General features: G+C 44.9%; 1 protein-coding gene across 1 annotated transcript; it reads right to left on the bottom strand.

The window, feature by feature from the left end:
* Positions 1-2,042: 2,042 nt before the first annotated feature.
* On the bottom strand, positions 2,043-14,242 carry LOC103365363 (myosin-6-like). Its single transcript, XM_008292789.1, has 39 exons — positions 14,179-14,242; positions 14,028-14,074; positions 13,563-13,774; positions 13,325-13,468; positions 13,084-13,240; positions 12,977-13,004; positions 12,778-12,883; positions 12,608-12,700; positions 12,328-12,391; positions 11,972-12,070; positions 11,782-11,885; positions 11,274-11,412; positions 11,037-11,155; positions 10,792-10,941; positions 10,525-10,695; positions 10,138-10,447; positions 9,971-10,050; positions 9,686-9,891; positions 9,155-9,278; positions 8,943-9,079; positions 8,609-8,864; positions 8,282-8,524; positions 7,994-8,170; positions 7,760-7,905; positions 7,580-7,670; positions 7,105-7,494; positions 5,205-5,331; positions 4,970-5,088; positions 4,685-4,881; positions 4,380-4,563; positions 4,130-4,295; positions 3,918-4,042; positions 3,515-3,823; positions 3,212-3,415; positions 2,837-3,133; positions 2,643-2,747; positions 2,467-2,562; positions 2,254-2,388; positions 2,043-2,175 (listed from the first exon to the last, which is right to left on the bottom strand). Exons 3-39 carry the CDS (start codon positions 13,764-13,766, stop codon positions 2,155-2,157), a joined length of 5,823 nt encoding a protein of 1,940 aa, XP_008291011.1. The 5' UTR covers positions 13,767-13,774; positions 14,028-14,074; positions 14,179-14,242; the 3' UTR covers positions 2,043-2,154.
* Between the last annotated feature and the right edge of the window lie 4,993 nt (positions 14,243-19,235).

The raw sequence follows: 19,235 nt of genomic DNA, 5'->3' as shown, positions 1-19,235 counted from the left end.
CAGCATTATTTCTCTTTGTTTCATGTTAGTTTCCCATCACAATATTTACATGCCAGAAAAGGTATGTGGATTATGTAGAACACAACAAAAGATCTGGTGCCCGAGGCCACATTCCAGTCTGCGGTGATTCTCACTGACCACATGAATTACGACGCTCTGCTCGATGCTGTTAACTTTAAATAGTGTCTGCTGTAGGTGGGGCGGCTCAACTGTCGCCCATTATTCAGCAGGGTGTTCCCTTTTGTTATTAGCTATGACAACGCATGAGCTGTCGCGGCAATGGTTAGATAAAACGTCCATTAGGCTGAAGTTAAAGTCATTACTTAATGTTTACTGGCAGTGGGCTTTGTCTCCTTGACTTTCTCTAATGCGTATGCAGAATTTATCCCGGAGAGACTTTCACACTGAGTCACAACAATCTGCTTTGTATTATTAGCCGTGACATCATACGGGAAGGGCACGGCCGCATAACTTCGTGTGTCACGGCCTTCAGAGCTCGGACTTTGAATCTGCTTTTCCATCTTATGTCATACACGGGAAAGTGCAGCGCTGCTCGTCCAGAGCCCTCTGTTTGCAGAGAAAACACTTGATCACGGTAACAAAGCCGCACCAAGGGCTGGCTGATAAAGACAGACGGGAAGCTTGAGTGGAACTTATCCTGCATGCTGTACAATGATAAAGATGAAAAGTAGCACTGTTGAAGCCGTGCAGTAGACTGTTTGTTGTCTCGGGTGTGTAGGCTGGTAAGTACACTGGTACAGTGAATGTGTGAAAAGGCAACATGTGCTGGGTTTTGTTCAGCACAGATAGTTAAAGCTGCACCGCAAACACTCAAACGCTCATACAGGCTTACACGCCACAGTGTGTGTTTTACAAAATAGCAAAATACATCTACACCTCACGTTAGGAAATTGAATTAATTTAAGCATTTTATTCCAGAGAGCTGTCACGCTGCAGGCTCTGCAGGATCAGGTTTCACCAAACAAACTTTTTTCTTCTCCTAGTGGGCTCATGGTGGCATCAACCAGCCGAGGGAGGCCATTGTTTAATGCTGAGGCTGTGCAGAGCTTGGTGCAGCTGTTCAAAGTGGAGTTACCAAAAACAAAGAACTGAACACTGACTGATATCATCATGTATATTCTTATGATATTAGCTTATAAGTGAACTGAATACTGGGATTCTGAATGCTCCAGTTAACTTCACCCTGGCCTCATTCCACTGTGTCCACATCAGGAAGCCGGTTTATAAAGTAATTATCGTTTCACCACATGTTAGTCTTCTGCACTACCACAAATATTTAGCGTGGGAAAAAAAAACAGCCATAGCCATGTTTTACTTCCTCCTTTCCATCTCTGTTTGTTCACCATCCACTGCTGACATGGTGCATCTCATGCCATCACCTGCTTTTAAAGACGTTTGACTGCACTGCCCTCTGATGGATTCATGGATTACAGCAAGGAGGAAGAAGCATGAAGTCATACACAAGACGCTCTTTGTGCTGTATTTTGGAAAACAGTGGATTTTTTGTCAGATTTGAGGTGACCGCAGATTAACTTTCCATTTTCCGCTGTTGAATTTGGAAACAGCTTTCTGTCATTTTGCACAGAGATGCAAGAGAAGGAACAAATGCCAAAACTTATTTTTGAGAATATTTTTTTACCAGCAATCGATAACACAGCTATGTAAAAGGAAGGCAGAAGCTTTATAAGATCCATTGGTGGTTAAGTTTGATTCACTGTGTTGTCTTTGCTGTTCTGAGTCAGCTGTTGAACTCGTGTTGAGAATGCTGTCATATTTAACTTTTCTCTGCACTAATCAGGACGTTTAGTACATTTCAGCCACCTGCAGCTGTTCTCAGCCTTGTTGGAGCTCGTTCTCAGCGGTGCAGTCAGCTGCTCAAACAACCGACCCAGCAGCGCCGGCCGAGGATCGTCCTCTAGAAACAACGTGCAAAGGTTTGTGCAAGAACAACTCAGTGTTCCTGTTTGGTTTCTGTTGTCGGGACGTTCTGCATGATATTAACTCACAACAGAGAACGGGGATGCATTCAGAACTCATTTATTCTTTATTCCGCTCATGTTGCATGGAGAACAAAGGAAAGCTACGACACTACCGTCTAACTGCTGTGTGTTCATGAGGCCTCGGTGGAAGGCTTCACTCCTCATCGTGAGCTTTCTGTACAAAGAGAAAACATCAGTTAGCACTTAGCGTTACCGTGCCATCAACATCGCACCGCTTTGCCCGATGACCGACCTTAGCTCCGGAGTCGCGGCTCTTCGCTCTCAGCTTGTTGACCTGCGACTCGGCGATGTCGGCCCTCTCCTCTGCTTCCTCCAGCTCGTGCTGTAACTTGCGCAACTTGCCGAGATTGACATTGGCCTGTTCCTCCTGAAAATCCAAATTAGAGGTTGGTGAATTGATGAAGTTCTCTATCATAAAGACGACAGCTGTGGTGGTTTTACTTACAGCCTCTTCCGCGCTCCTCTTGTAGGATTTAACCTTCAGCTGCAGTTTGTCCACCAGGTCCTGCAGACGGCTCATGTTCTTTTTGTCCTCCTCTGTCTGGATCAGCACATTGATGGTTAAAGCATAGTTTGGTATCGTTTTGGTGGATGTTTATCACAGAGGAGCTGAGTCTGTACCTGGTAGCTCAGCTCTTTGATGCGTCTCTCGTACTTGCGAACACCTTTCACTGAGTCGCTGCTTTTCCTTTGCTCCATGTCCACCTCGTTCTCCAGCTCTCTCACCTTAAGAGAAAGTTAAAGACACCACTTTGGTAAGAGCATAGTGTACACCGGTACCGTAAGGCAGCACTGTGGAGGTTGGAAATGTTTACCCTGGCCTCCAGCTTCTGGATCTGCTTCTTGCCACCCTTCATGGCGATCTGCTCGGCTTCATCCAGGCGGTGCTGCAGGTCTTTGATGGTTTGCTCCATGTTCTTCTTCATCCGCTCCAGGTGGGCGCTGGTGTCCTGCTCCTTCTTCAGCTCCTCTGCCATCATGGCTGCATCGGTAATGGCCTTCTTGGCCTTCTCTTCAGCATTCCTGCACTCCTGCACAGCCTCCTCCACCTCATTCTGGAGCTGAGAGGTGTCACCCTCCAGCTTCTTCTTCTGGTTCAGCAGGCTGGTGTTCTGCTCAGGAGATTAGGGAACTTAAGTGTGCAATTATTAAAAACTAAGTGGAGCAGAAGCTGTGGCCCGGTGACATACCTGTGAGTGCAGCAGCTGAACTCTCTCGCTGACGTCCAGCAGCTCCTGCTCAGCCAGCTTGCGACCTCTCTCAGTCTGCTCCACCACAGACCTAATCTCATCGAGCTCGGCCTGCAGCAGGTTGTTACGTCTCTCCACCATGGCAATGTTCTCCTTCAGATCTTCATTGGCACGGAGAGCGTCGTCCAGCTGCAGCTGTGAGTCCTGTCAAATAGAATGTAAAAAATATTGCATTTCCAGGAATTAGTGAAAGAAAGTGAAAACAGTCTGCTCTGTCGTAGGTTTTGAAGTGTTCAGGTTGACCTTCAGGTGGGTGTGGACTCCTTTGAGCTGCTTCTGGGCCTCTGATGCCTGCCTGTTGGCCTGGCTCAGCTGGATCTCCATCTCATTGAGATCTCCCTCCATCTTCTTCTTCAGTCTCAGAGCTTCATTTCTGCTTCGAGTCTCGGCCTCCAGGGAGCTCTGCAGAGTGTCCACCACTCTCTGGTGGTTACGCTTGGCCTGCTCCATCTCCTCGTCCTTCTCCGCCAGCTTGCGCTCGATGTCGGCCTTCACCTGGTTGTACTCCAGCTGAGCACGAAGGATCTTACCCTCTTCATGCTCGAGGGAACCCTGTGGACAGAAAATCACTGTTGTTCTCTCGTAGCAGAAGACAAAAGACACATAATGGGAGCACAATGGTGCCTGTAGATGAAGAAATATTAACCTCAGCTTCCTCCAGAGCGGTTTGTATCTCAGCCTTCTCCTGCTCCAGCTGCTTACGGATCTTCTCCAGCTCGTGGATGCTCTTTCCTCCCTCACCAAGTTGCTCAGTCAGGTCAGAAATCTCCTCTGTTGTGTGCACATTCATTCATTTTACCATTAACTGTAGTCAGTGTACCTTAAAAGACAGATCATGTTCAAATGATATCTCCCTACCTTGGAGATTCTTGTTTTCTCGTTTCATGGTCTCCAGATGATCTAAAGACTCTTCGTAGGAGTTCTTCAGTTTGAAGAGTTCAGTGCTGAGAGAACGAGCGTCTTTCTGGGCTCCTTCCAGCTCAGTCTGAGACTCCTCGTACTTCTGCTTCCACTCAGAAAGGACCTGATCACATATCAGACAGGTCAAAGTCATTTCATACATTTACTTGTTTTTGTAGGTAAACTGTTTTTCTTCCTGTCATATCACCTTATCAAAGTTTCTTTGTTTCTTGTCCAGAGCTGCAGCAGCAGCGTTAGATCTCTCCACGTCCACCATGAGATCCTCAATCTCCCCCTGAAGCCGGTGTTTGGTTTTCTCCAGGGAGGAGCATTTGGCATTTGCAGCCTCAACAGCTTCCTCAGCATCCTGCAAACGCTGAGCAAGCTTTTTCCTAATAGAAACAGTATAGTGTAAGATAAGATTGGGTTACCATCACCATGTCCGGGGAGAATGTAGGAACTGTCTGAAGATGGTTCTTTTAGTGGTGATTCAGAGAAAAGTCCAGTTCTTACTTTGCTTCTTCCAGCTCCTCTGTTCTCTGGATGGCATCAGTTTCGTACTTGGTTCTCCACTGAGCCACTTCAGAGTTGGCCTTGGACATGCTGCGCTGGAGCTCAGCTTTGGCCTCCTGCTCCTCCTCAAACTGCTCCCTCAGCAGATCACAGTCGTGGCGAGAAGACTGCACCGCATGGGCGAGTGCATTCTTGGCCTTTAATAAAGGAACATGAAGTCAAGCCGCTTTGCTGTCAGACAACTGGGCTCTGCATTTTAAAAATCAGTAGGTCTTGAAGAAGTACCTTGACTTCCTCCTCCAGCTGCCTCTTCAGGTCCTCAACCTGCTGAGTGTATGACAGCTTGCCTCTGGTCAGCTGGGAGACCAACGAGTCTTTCTCCTCCAGCTGCCTGCTCAGCTCGCCTGGACAATAAAGGTTTAGTTTGCAAATGTTCTATCCTACGTTCTCTAACAGCTCAACTACTAATCTACTGGTGTGTATCTTTAACGGTTAAAGAAGTGTATTTTAGATTTGTTACCATTTTCCGTTTGGAGCTTTGCCTTTTGCATGGTGAAGTCATTGATGCTACGCTGGGACTCCTCTGATTTCGTCTTGTATTCGCTCATCTGATCCTCCAGAGTGCGGCACATTTTCTCCAGGTTGGCCTGAATGAGAGGATGATGTAAGTCCTAGAATCCATCTGACTTAAACATTATTTCTGTGTGACAGGAGCCAAGAACATCGTATGTTTAACCATGCTGGGACTGAAAAAGGTCACACGGGTTCGACAAAACTCGACAGGAGACGTGATTCCACACAGAACAGAGATCATTTTTTATAATAAATTCGTCCTTTTGAAAATCACAATATTTGACAGACACCGAATGTTTAAAAACTAGGCAGCCCACTTGTCACAGCAAATGAGCTGCTTGTCAGTTTTTGCACAATACTCTTGAGGCCCAGCGGCCTTCTAATGAGGCGGCGGAAACCATGAGCAGCGCTGGGGCTCAGTCTGGCAGCAGGGACCAAAGTGAGGGGGAAAGGGATCATGATGCTGTACACCACACATGAACAGCCCACACCATGCAAATGACACCCTGAACGCTCCACAGTAAGGATCTGTGAAGGGACACAGCAGCAGAGGACTGACGACATTTAGGTCCTTGTTTCCTCATTAGAGGACTGGACCTACAGGGCAACACCTGACAGGCAGCTCGTCTGCTGAGGACTAATGCTGTGTCTGTCCAAACCCGTCATTTTTAAAAGAGGTTTAATAAAACATGTATGTATATTCTGCACCTCTCCAGTCCTGAGTCCTGTTTCAGCAAAACGGTTAAACTTAGAATTTCCTAGAGATGAATGGCGTTGTTGACGTCTGCAAATCATCCTCAATTACTTTGGGAAATCCATTTTTACTTTGTAACCAATATTTAAATGAGAAAACTAAATTTCTCTCGCATTTGTAGTTAGAGCCAAGAAACAGTTAGCCTAGCTTAGCATAAAAACTGTAAGCAGGTAAACACAGTAACTAGCGACAGTGACACTTTGAGCTGAAGGCTAATGCCAGCATGCTAACATGTTAAGCAGACATTGACCCAAAGTACTCCATAGCAGACAAATAAATCTTCATTATCTCAGGTTAGCATGACAGCATGCTAACGTTTGATAATTTACACTAAATACAGCTGAGGTTGATGGGATTTGAAAGTAAAAACCAAAGTACTAAACACATTAAAAGTTTGATCTTATCACAGGAGGTTTTATTTCACTCATTTCCACCCAGAGTCTGTTTATAAAAGATGGACGCAGCCACCATGAGGCCAACCACTGATTTGTCCATTACGGTTCTGAAGGCTTGAGTTTTGCATTTCAGTGTCACCATCTTGGTCTTTTGAAACTGGATGGGCGGAACTGCCTACTGTTCTCTAATTGGTACCATAGTTTACATCAAACCATGTTGAAGGAGACTTGACACGAGTGACTGAGACCTTAAACTCATTCGGAAAATGTCAGCCGAGGTCCTAAATCAAATGAAAACTATTGGACTTGTTTTTGTAACCAGAAGAGTCGCCTCCTGCTGGCCATTAGCAGGAATGCAGAGGCACTTGGGGATCCCTTTTGACTTCAAGTTTAAAGGCTAAATGCAGCTTTTATTTACATAAGTTTCCTGGTTATATCTCTTTTCTTTAGATGTATATATAAAGAAAAGTTGTTTTTTTTTAAAGTTCTGGTGTGTGAGGCGTTATGTTCTGTAATTATTTCTTGCTGAACATCAGACTTGTTACAGTGACACTGAGGTTTCTATGTCCAGCTGTACAGTTATTATTAATAAGTAATAAGGACATCCATCTTTTGATCTCATTAATATATTTCCAAGAATGTCAAACTATTATATTGCGGTGTTTCAAACAAAGATTTGTTTGGTTTGGACATCTTACTTTGACTTTGACGATCTGCTCCATGTTGGAGACCACGTCGTCCAGCTCCAGCCTCAGCTCACTCTTCTCCTTCTCCAGCTTCTGTTTGACTCTCTGCAGGTTGTCGATCTGCTCTCCCAGGTCAGCCACGCTGTCTGCGTTCTTCTTCCTCAGCGTAGCAGCGGTGGCTTCGTGCTGCAGCGTGGCCTCTTCCAGGTCTCTGCGCATCTTCTGGAACTCTGCCTCCCTCTTCTTGTTCATCTCGATCTGGGCAGCGGTGGCTCCTCCGGCCTCCTCCAGCCTCTCGCTGATCTCCTCCAGCTCTCGGGCCAAGTCGGCTCTCTGCTTCTCCACCTTGGCTCGGGCAGCTCGCTCTGCCTCCAGCTCTTCCTCCAGCTCTTCAATACGAGCCTTGATGAAATTCACCAAGTCGTTTTACATTTCAAGTAGGAATAATCATAACAAAAGAAGAACAACCCTGATTTTAAACACCTACCTGTAACTCCTTCAGTTTTTTCTGGAGCTGAGCACTCATGGCCTGTTCATCCTCTATTTTACCGAGGTGCTGGCTGATTTCAAAATCTTTCCTACATTTAGAGACAAAATGTGGCACCTTAGTAATCTGTTTTGGTTTCGTACCATGTGTCATTTTTCGATTTTTAGAGATCTGATTTACTTTTTGAGCTTTTCCTCCATCTGCTGCTTATCGTTTTCCAGATCCATCACATTTTCTTGCGTGAGCTTCAAGTCTCCTTCCAGTTTTCTCTTGGCTCTTTCCAGATCCATTCTCACTTTCTTCTCTTGCTCCAATGACCCTTCAAGCTAAAAGAGGAAACAATCCCAACATTTATTACACAAGCTTCTCACAACACCTTGAGATTTAATCACAATTTAGGCTTGAAGTACTGACATCGTCCACTTGCTGCTCCAGCTTGACTTTGGCCTTGGTCAGAGTGTTGACTTTGTCTTCCTCACTCTGCAGGTCATCCAGTGTTTGCTGATGAGCCTCCTGGAGAGCTTTCTTCTCTTTGGTCAGCTTAGAGATGATTTCATCTAAAGCTGCCATCTCCTCCGTCAGGTTTTTCACCTTAAAAAACGGATCACAGAGGCAGTGTTCAGTCTGGTGTGTAAATAAAACTCCTCATCATTTGTCATTTGGGCAGCTGTTAATACAAAAATGATTATATCTCTTTCATACCTTGTTCTCTGTGGCATGCTTTTCCTTTTCCACTTTAGCCAGAGTCAGCTCCAGGTCATCGATGTCCTTCTTGAGCTCTGAACACTCGTCCTCCAGCTTCCTCTTCTTGGCAGTCAGCTCTGCGTTCATCTCCTCTTCATCCTCCAGCCTCTCTGTCAGCTCTTTGGTTTTGGCCTCGAGCTGGATCTTGCTCTTGATCAGACCCTCACAGCGCTCCTCAGCATCTGAAAGATTGTCTTGCTCCTACAGACAGGAAATTAAACCGATATTGTAAATCACTACATTGGTGTGTGTATTTTATTAGGAAAGCCGTCCGGCTGATCTTACGGATTGGACTTGGAGCTGCAGGTCATTCTTCTCTTGGAGAAGCGTGACCATTTTTTCCTCCAGCTCTTTCTTGCGGGCTTCAGATTTTGAAAAAGCCTCTTTGAGCTTGGTGAACTCCTCTTTCATGTTTGCCATCTCCTTCTCAGTCTCAGCTGACTTCAGCAGAGGTTTGATCTTAAAGAACATCTTCATCCAGGGCCAGTTCTTGACACCCATGAAGGCACGCACATTCCACTGGATCACCAGTAAGGCATCTCTGTGGACGACATCAGAGAGTTTGAGCTCATTTTTGAGCGTGGTCTTCTGTGATACTTATGAGGAATAAAGGACCAACCTGCGCTCGACAATTTTCTGGAACTCGATCCTGGCGAGTAGCCCTCTGGATCTTGCTTGGATTCCAGTAATGATGAGCGCGAGGCGATCGTCTCTCATCTCCTCCAGAACGCCCAGCAGACCAGCTTTGAAGAACACCTGATAGTGGCAGAGAAGTTTTTATATTTTTTTTTTCAGCCCTGATCTTTTGGTTGATGTAGCAGCAGAACCAACCTTTGTGTGTCCCAGCTTGTACTGCTCATGATCGATATCCAACGAGCCCAGAAGTTTCTCTGCAGCTTTTTTGTTGTCGATGAACTGTCCCTCAGGAATAGCATTAGGGTTCAGGATGCGATATCTGAGACAATACAACCATAATAGCATTAAAAGGTTGGAAACACATGTAATGGAAGACAGAACACCTTAGAGCTTATAATCTGAAACCATTATGTGTTCATCAAGGATTTTTACACTGGTTTGGCCATCAAGCTTGAAGAACCTGCATAGTTACCATCTACTGAAACCTCTACAGCCAACCTTAACTGGGACACATCTGCACAGGAAGAATGCCATCAGAAACATCACTGCTGCCACAGAAGAAGCAGATGACTGTGTTTGAACAGGGGCAACTCATCAACCCTGGGTCACCAAGGCAACGTTGTCTATTGTTTAAAGACCAAAGGTACCCAAAGACCCCTGCTGATGATGTGTTCAAGTGTTCACAAGATGTGTGAAGGAACAGTCAGTAGTCACTGCTTGTCTTGCCTTTGTTTAAAGTCTCCGTATTGGACCCTGTTGGGGAATCCCTTCCTGCAGATCCTGATGCCCTCCAGCACGCCGTTACAGCGCAGCTGGTGCATGACCAGAGGATTCTCCATCGCCCCGGGAGTCTTCGTCTCATTGGGGATGATGCAGCGTACAAAGTGAGGATGAGTTGACCTGAGGTTGGTCATCAGTTTATTCAGATTCTCCTGTAAATGTTCATAATACGTAAACAACATGTTCGTACTGCCCAACCAAGGACACAGACATACAAATCTCATATTTTACCCTGTGCAGAGCAGACACAGTCTGGAAGGAAGAACCCTTCTTCTTTCCTCCCTTTCCTCCTTTGCCTCCTGAATCCTGGGCTGTATGTAAGTTGTAGACATGTAAGTGTTATTGTGATTTTATTAACTTAAGGGTGAAAATAATCAGCAGAGTCAAAGAGCCCTCACCTGCCTCTGCACCAGCATAACCCATAAACAACAAAGAGAGTAGCTTCAGAGTGGACTTCTGATAGAGTCCAACCACCGTCTCATTCAGTGGGTCCTTGTTTTTCTCCAGCCAGTTCGTGATGTTGTAATCAACAGTACCAGCGTAGTGAACGAGGGAGAAATGGGCCTCTGGCTTCCCCTTAACAACCCTGGGCTTCTGGAAGTTGGGACTTTTACCCAGATGATTGTCGTACAGTTTGGCTTTAAAGGTTGCGTCGCTGGCTTTGGGGAACATGCACTCCTCTTCAAGGATGGACATGATGCCCATGGGCTGGAGGGGCAGACAGATGGCAGGTCAGTCTCCAATACACCAACACTGCCTCAGCAGTATGATTTGTAAACACCCACCTTTTCAATGAGTTCAATGCAGGCTGCCAAGTCCATGCCAAAGTCAATGAACTCCCACACGATGCCCTCTTTCTTGTACTCTTCTTGCTCCAACACAAACATGTGGTGGTTGAAGAACTGCTGCAGCTTCTCATTCGTGTAGTTGATGCACAGCTGCTCAAAGGTGTTGAACTAGAAATCATAGTAAAAAAAAAACGAGTCAGCCTTCAAATACAGATTCTGTACCTTCATGAATACGTCAGACGTCACAAAACCTTGAAAACTCACATCAAAGATCTCAAAGCCAGCAATGTCCAGCACACCAATGAAGTACTGACGAGGCTGCTTGGTGTCCAGGGATTGGTTGATTCTCACCACCATCCACAGGAACATTTTCTCATACACTGACTTGGCCAGAGCACCAATGGAGTAGTACACCTAAGAACGGACAACAATAAACCACATCAGCATTCATATTTACTTTATTCTGATTAATGAGCAGAATGCGTTGCAGTGTGTGATTTACAACTCACCTGCTGCACACTTTGACCTTTGGTAACCCACTCATTGCCTACTTTGACTCTTGGGTGACACAGTCCCTTGATGAGGTCAGCAGAGTTCAGGCCCATGAGATAAGCCACTTTGTCAGTGTCTGAGGATGATGTGGAGCAGAAGCATTTACTACCTGAGTTGACTTCAATTAGTGGTAGTTATTCTTATTAAACAACACTAATAAGCATCGTTTTAGTGTTTTACTGTTGAGCCTTTACCCTCTGTGCCGTCTGGCTCTGCCTGTTCTTCCCTCTGCTTCTGCTTGAACTTCATGTTTCCATAATGCATGATGGCACCTGTCAGCTTGTAAATGCCGTTCTTCTCCTCCTGGGTGAAGCCCAGGACATCAAAAGCTTCCTAAAACAATATGAATGCATCTGAGTTAGTTGTGAAACTGTATTGTTTTCTTTAATGCTCCTATTTATTGAGTATTTTAGATAAAGTTGCTCATAATGTGTATTTTTACTGGCTGTAGCTCCTGTGTTGGAAGTTTTAACTCACTGAGGGCCTTTCAATTGTTTTTTTTCTTATCTCACTCATGGAATGTGATTATATAACAGCAGTGAGTTGTATTATCAGGGTGTGGCCCAGACAATACACCGGCACCTTTGTTCTATTATGATTGTTGATCTGATCTTTGTCCTGAGGGATCAAAAGTCAACCTAATAGGAGAGAAATTCATATGAACCCACAGTGTGTACGACAGTTTGTCCTGGTCTCACTCACATCAGTCGCCATCAGTTCTTCTGAATCATTGATGGAGGCGACGGTTGTTTCTCCTTGGGAGATGTAGCAGTAGTCATAGGGGTTGTTGGTGATCAACAGCATTTCTGTCAATGAAAGGAAACGTTCCAGCCTATGTGCATGTCAGATGTCTTGAGACACAATGCTGTCCTGTGATTCACTGAATACTCACCCAGCAGTTCTGGTTTCTGTTGAGACAGAATCTGGTAGAAGATGTGGTAGTCTCTCTCAGCCTTGAGCTGATAGGTGACACGGGACTTCTCCAACAGATCTGTAGAAATACAACAGCATTTGTATGACGCTCTGTTGACATCTGCAGGAGATCTCACTAAACTGGGACAGGACAAAATAATGTTTGTCCATTAAACTATAAAATATCTGCTGCATGTCATCTATTGGTGAAGTGTCTTGTTAGAAAATTGAAACAGCACCATGTGGACTTTGGGAAGGTGTTTCTGTTCTTTTAAAAGTTCAGTAATTTGGTTTGATTTGTGATGAGTTGGCCATGATCCTGCTCATGTTACTCACATGTCTCAATGTCAGCAGAAGCCAACTTTCCACTGACTCCAAAGTGGATTCGGATGAATTTACCCTGTAAGATGCAGTAAAAGTAAATCCTTAAAACAGATACTTAAAGATGAAATACATGATTTTGTTTAAGTACAACCAAAGTTCTCGCATTTTTTCTGAACTCACTGTTAATGTTTTAGAAACTGAGATTTGAAGCATCAGAAGTGATGAGAAAATGTAAAAGAAGCTGTATTGGGCAAATCTGATCTTTAATAAAGAGACTAATGAGGCAACTCACAAATCTGGAGGAGTTGTCGTTTCTGATGGTCTTGGCATTTCCAAAAGCCTCCAGAGCAGGATTGGCCTGGATGATTTGATCCTCCAGGGTGCCCTGTGGATGTCACAAATGTCAAATTTTGTCCCTAAAACTACATTTACCAAGTTTGTGTTATCATAAATGATACCGACCTTCTTCTCCTGACTGGCATCCTTCTTGCCAGCAACAGCTGCGATGCTGGCAAAGTACTGGATGACTCTCTTGGTGTTCACAGTCTTTCCTGCACCAGATTCTCCGCTGGGAATCAAAAGAACTGTCATGTTTAGTGAGCACTTAGCAGCACACACATGTTCTTCATAACAGAAATATAACGTGTGAGGAGTGACTTACGTGATGAGGATGGACTGGTTTTCTCTGTCTGCAAGATTCAAAACAATGTTAGGACAGTTTTCTATCTTTGGATGGTGTTGAAGATGTGACACCAAACATGAACATACCAGACAGCATGTACTGGTAGGCGTTGTCAGAGATGGAGTAGATGTGAGGAGGAGCTTCGCTCCTCTTCTTCCCTCTGTAGGCGTTGACCACTGACTGATCGTACACTGGCAGCCACTTGTAGGGGTTGACAGTCACACAGAACAGCCCTGAGTAGGTCTGTGGACAAAAAAACATAACTGTTTGATTGGACCAAAGGTTTGATGCTGTGCAGAGATGTGTGGATTTGTGTCCATGACTCACGTAGATCATCCACGCTGCGTAACGCTCTTTGAGGTTAAACAGCACAGCAGGTTCGTGGAGGAAGGTGAACATCGCCATGTCCTCGATTTTGTCAAACTTTGGCGGGTTCTGAGGGTGGATGTCTGCCTCCTTATGGGTGGCAGTCTGAAACCATTTACCACATTTCAATTTAAATGTCTGGCAGCCAGCGTGTTAGTTAATCATCACAACCACCTGTTAGTCAATGTAAACATCCTACCTTTCCAAGCTCAGTCTCAACGGTGACTTTGTCGCCATCTCTGCTGGTAATGAGGGCCTTAACGTACTCCACCTCAGGATCAGGCACAAAACAGTTCTTTTTCATGTCGAAGACTCGGGTCTGGGCTTCTAAGCGCTCCTTCTCTGACTTCCTCAGGAAGGGAGCCGCAGGCCCAAACTCCGCCATGATGGAGTCACTGGACATCTTGAAAGCTGTGAACCAAGGATGTGATCAGAAAACATTTAGGTTTCACAGTCGCTGAATTAGCACTTGAATGCGTTATACGATCATTTGAAAAGAAATACAGGAATCAGGAATTAGTTAGTAGTTTAGTTAAATCATAGGATGAGTAAGTAGGAGAATATTATGAAGTGAAAGGACAGTGATTCAAATTACCTACAAACTATCACAAAGAACACAAGAACCTAATTGTTCTCAGTCCAGTTTGTTCACTTAAACCCTCACCTGTCCCTTGTTCCTCTCCTCCTAGATAGATTTGGTCTGTTGGGTTTCTAGAAAAGCAGAAGTAGCAGCGTTTTCAGTACATGTGGTGGTTAAACTTAAACTGAAACAAGGCTTTAAATGGCTCTTAAAACTTAAACAAAGATGTGCTTACCTGCAGATGCTCTGTTCCTGTCCTCACTCCTCTTTCTGAACTCCTCTTTTTATACATCCAGGAGGCAGAGCTACAGCCGCCCTATAAGGACGGAGCAGCAACACAAAGGATCAAAAAAGGAACATCTGTATTTGGAGATAAAGGTGTGGACCAGTGTAACTGTAATGTATCCATTGGCTATCCAACCTGAAGCTCATTAGCAGCTCCTAAATCAGCATCTATTTTAGTTCTGCTCTTCAAGTGACGGAAAAGCCAGCAAACTGTGAAAATATTGAAATATTTTAGCCGACACATGAAACCTGGGTGTTGTTTTTATTATAATGAACTAAATATGTTTATTACCATTAAACATATTTTATTGTGGGAAGTGTGAATGTGGATATGTTCTTATTTGCTGCTCAGGAAAAAGCATATTTATAATAATAATAATAATAATAATAATAATAATAATAATAATAATATGTAAAAGTCTAAACTCTGTTAAACTGAAGAAGCCACGTCACTGCTACAGAAAGCCTATCTGGGTGTCTAGCATTGTCTGTCTTCTATTGTCCTGGAAGACAAAGATAAACCTGTGAATTTCTGACTTGGATTACTCCTCGTAGATCTCCTTTGTCTCCCGGTGGACCTCGGCTGACCCTCCTCCATCTATAATAAACCATCGGGCCGTGACAGCTGCCTGTTTCAAAGGTTTCAGCATCCATACTGTGAATAAATACGTTTAGCTGCCACAGAACACTTATCACCCGCCCCCGTGGACACATCATTAACGTCAACGGGGTCAGCGCTGGTAATTACTGTCACATTACCAGACCAGATCCTTAAATCATGTGTTTATTGGCCGGACCACCTGAAGACCTCCTCAAGAAGCGCACGAGCCCTTCTGACATTAACAGCTTCACACTTCGCGGCTCACTGCGACCTTGTGAGTCTTGACAGTTGGTTTGTCTGCACCCGGCGCTCCACTCCTCAACACATCAAGGGCAGCACTTTCATTCCCAGCTGTCTTGTGTCCCGCCCTCAACACTTCGAGGCTTCACATGCCGGGGTCCTGTAGGGCTGCTGAGGCCGGTGCCAGAACATATATCAAAAGGTACCAAACAGGAGAGACCATTTTGTCCTGGTTTGTAGAGTAAACATCTTTAATTAGAGTTTAAAGGCCATATTGGGTGTAAACTGATGAGCTACAGTCTTAAAACTGCCTGTCTTGACTGAACTAGAAGTTGCTCCCAATGGCAGCAGCTCCTTGCTCAGCTCTGGCGCCATTGGTGTATGAAAGTGTGTGTGAACAAGAAAACACTGTAAAGAAAAGCCCTATTTAAGTGCAGACCATTTACCATCTACCATTTGTCGTGTAGGTTTCCTTGTGCAGCCAAAACAGCTCTGATGCTTCTACACATGGGCTCCACAGACCTCCAGAGGTGTCCTGTGGTATCAGACAGCAGCAGATCATTTAAGTCCTGTAAGTTTCACGGTGGTGCCTCCATGGATTGGACATGTATTTCCAGCACATCCCACAAATGCTCATCTGGATGAAGATCTGGAGAAACAGGAGGCCAAGTCAACACCTTGAGCTCTTTGTCATGATCCTCAAACCATTCCTGAACAATGTTGGCAGTGTGGCATTATTAGCATACGCTGAAAAAGGCCACTTCTGTTGACATGAAGAGGTATGAGCTAGTTGGTACATCTACATGAATGCCAGGACTCAAGGTTTCCCAGCAGAACATCGCACAGAGCGTCTGTCTTATCTTCTTCCTTTCCTGCTGCCGTCTCTACTACAGGTAAACAACACACCTGGCGATTGATCCGACCAGGTCACCTTCCTCCAGCTGCATGGTCCAGTTCTAACACTCATGTGCCCAGTTTGGTCGTTGTCAAAGTCGTTCACATCCTCCTGATGCTGATAGAAGACAGACCTAGACTCCTGAATAGAAATCTTTGACCTCCTTAATCCCATAATGCCAAACATGGTGGTCGTAGAACACATTTTAATCTCCTCCCCCCCAAAAAGCTCATCATGTGTTTGGTAAAAAACAAACTGGGAAACATCCAGTCAGCTGTGTTGTTGCACTGCTGCAAGCATGCAAATGCATAGTAGAAGTAGAACCTGTGAAGAAAATGCTTTTTATACCTTATTATGAGGCAACTTTAGGGGGAAAAAAGGTTTTTGTTACCCTGCAATAACAGCCTGGACGTGTCATCAAGATGGCTGCCACCCGGTTCCCTCGCTGTCTGGCTTGTTTGGTTTTGTTCTGTTTGTATTTCATTTGTTTCAGGTTTATTTTTAGTTATTTTTAGTTAAACGTCATGTATGGTCTCTGATCCTTCATCCAGGATGGAGCTGGGTTGTGAGAATCAGAGGCTCATCTGGGATTAAAGTTTGTGGTATTTTGGCCTGATCTGGACGACGGAGGTTTGTTGGACAGCAGGTACATTTTGTGTTTTAATCTGTTTACAAAATGACACCTTCGCTTTATTGTAAGTGGTCAAAATGCATTTAAAGTATGAGAAATTTATTTTTGTGTCTTCTAATAACATACTGAGGATCAAACCTTCACATCTTTTATCATATGTCTGATGAATATTTGAACCTTTATCTTAATGTGACGCTGCTCCTCTGGGTGCCAACACCAGCCGGCTGTAAGCTTCCCGACACAATGTCTTGAAAACAAAGCAGGCTGAGAGGCGTTGATGGCCCGTTGTTTCCTTCCTTTTGTCCTTGAGCTGACGACCACGTGGCTTTCATAAAGCCACTACAAATGTCCCTGGCACACGGAGACTGACCACAAAGACATGTGACGCATGGTGTCAAACTTAGCCTTGAGCAGACGCAGGACTGCCAACCCGACACTTACTGTCTCTGTCTGCATCCCAGCTATTTCTTAATGACAATCCATCTGACACACGATGATGGGAATGATATCAAACCGAGGCCCTTTACTTAAGTCGTTGCTTTTGTTTCCTTTGCCGCATGTTCACACTCAGCCTCCAAAGTGTGAACATCACCCCCGGTGCAGCTGTCATTCAGGCCGCCACCCTATATACTGGCACAAACCGCTGCTTCGTACTGTAACTCCACACTCCTTCTTGTTGGCCTGGCATTGTTTCCTTCCATTTACCCTTGAGGACAAAGATAAACCTGTGAAATTGTTTTGAGATTCCTTCGGCTGAGCTTAAGTGTCATCTGTCCCTCTGAGAACTGGCAGCCGTTATGATGTATGTGTACGTGTTTGATGGCAAATCCAGAAAAATAGTGATGTTTCCAGTCTCCATTATATTATTATAATTATATCAATTAAACACGAGCTAACACAGCATTTATGAGCTCATGTCAATTATGTCTTAATCATGATTCAACATCCATTTAACCATCATTGATTTAATTTCCACTAATTAAGACACTGAAGGGGTAATTTTAGCTTCTATAGACACGTATGTGATGCATCATCGCGGCTGAGGAAGTAGTTTGAATACACAAGTGTCTGCAGCCGTCATGAGGATCAGCAGAGCTATTTCTGCACCATGCAAAGAGCGATCCTGTCTACGAAGCGATAACTCGTCTCAGACATAGCAGGGTGAAGAATCTTCTCCTCCAAGACCTCTGCACTGTCTAACGAGATCCTTTCAACACCCGACTGCTCCGCACGCCGGCTCCTCAACTCCAGCAGTCTTATAAGCCTCCACATAACTCTCCCTACATATGGTCCCAGTTCTCAGCTGTCCTGTACTTCCGTCTAAAGGTTCTGCTCTTGACGTGTTCTCCCGACATGTTTCTGGTGTCTGTCATGTTGGCGACCTGCAGGACAGCTTCATCGTGCCCTGATGACATAGAGGTGTATGTACGGGGGCATTGTTGTAGCAGAAGTATTTGTACATGTGTGTGGAGAGTTGTGTGTCTGGATCTCAATCTGTGTGTCTGCAGTGAGATTTTTTGATGCGTTCAAAGATATCAATAGAAGAAAAGTCTAAGTATTTGGCTGCAGGTGCTGGAAATACAGACAAATCACCAGATACAAGTCAAGCAGGCCTCACCAATGTTTCTTTGCCCTGAGCTCAGACTCACAGGCTCGCTGCGTGCCGCTCTGCTGCTCTGTACTCAGTAGTTATGCCGTCTGTGAGCCATCAGGCGGCGCTATCCTCCAGAGTCATTGAGGGCATGCAACATTGTCTGGTACATGTGAACAAGCTAAATTTGCTGAGTTTGTGGGTCGCTGAGTGAAAGCTTTCATGATGACCTGACACTTTGCGTCTACCCCGAGTTCCTGCAACGGATCCTTGCTACTAGTGCTAAAAACAAAGTAAGGCTGAGGATGATTTATTTGATCCTAAACCAAATGTTGGACACATCCAACTCTTCTAAACCGCAGCACTATGAAAAGTCCAAGGATAACAAGTCAATACACACAATCATCCCAGACTTGTTGACAGATCGGAGTCTGGACTAAAGCAGCTGACCTACTGACATCATGCGGGGGTGCAGCTAAAACCGTAGCCGCATTGTGTTAATATGGTGTATTTACAGTGTTTTGCTGCTCATTTGGTGCACATCAGGTCATAAGAGCAGTTAATGTGCTTTAGGGAAAGTGTAACGTGCTCCCGTATGGCCGGAGAAAGCATGACCACCTGCGTCCGCCATCTTGCCCTGCGCTCATCGTAACCGGGTTTTCACACCTCGTGTTCAGAGGGCCGCTCTAACCTTGAGGGCATTGTTGTGCTACCAGGGTGGAACATACCAATCTGTGTTAAGATTCTCATTCTCAGCTGTCCTCACAGTCCTCTGCCTGCTAAGACCGACTGAGCCAGGTGACATTATCAGCAGCAGCAGCCCGCCACTGCACCAGGATGGGATCTGAAAGTCTACGGTGGTGATTCTAAACTAACAGAGTGTGAGCTGATTTTCTATCAGAAGTTCTGTATCTGTGTAAAGAACTCTGTTAACTCTGTTAACTCTGTTCTGTTTCTTGGCAGTGCTTTTGTTCATTACACACTTAATATAATTATAAGTTGCTCACTGTTACCTGTACAGGAGAAACACAGCGAGCACAGAATCAACA

Source organism: Stegastes partitus, unplaced genomic scaffold, assembly GCF_000690725.1.
Source record: "Stegastes partitus isolate 25-593 unplaced genomic scaffold, Stegastes_partitus-1.0.2 Scaffold832, whole genome shotgun sequence".
In the NCBI taxonomy this organism is placed as follows: Eukaryota; Metazoa; Chordata; class Actinopteri; family Pomacentridae; genus Stegastes; species Stegastes partitus.
Note: the sequence above shows the minus strand (reverse complement) of the source record. Positions and strands in the feature narration are given on the sequence as shown.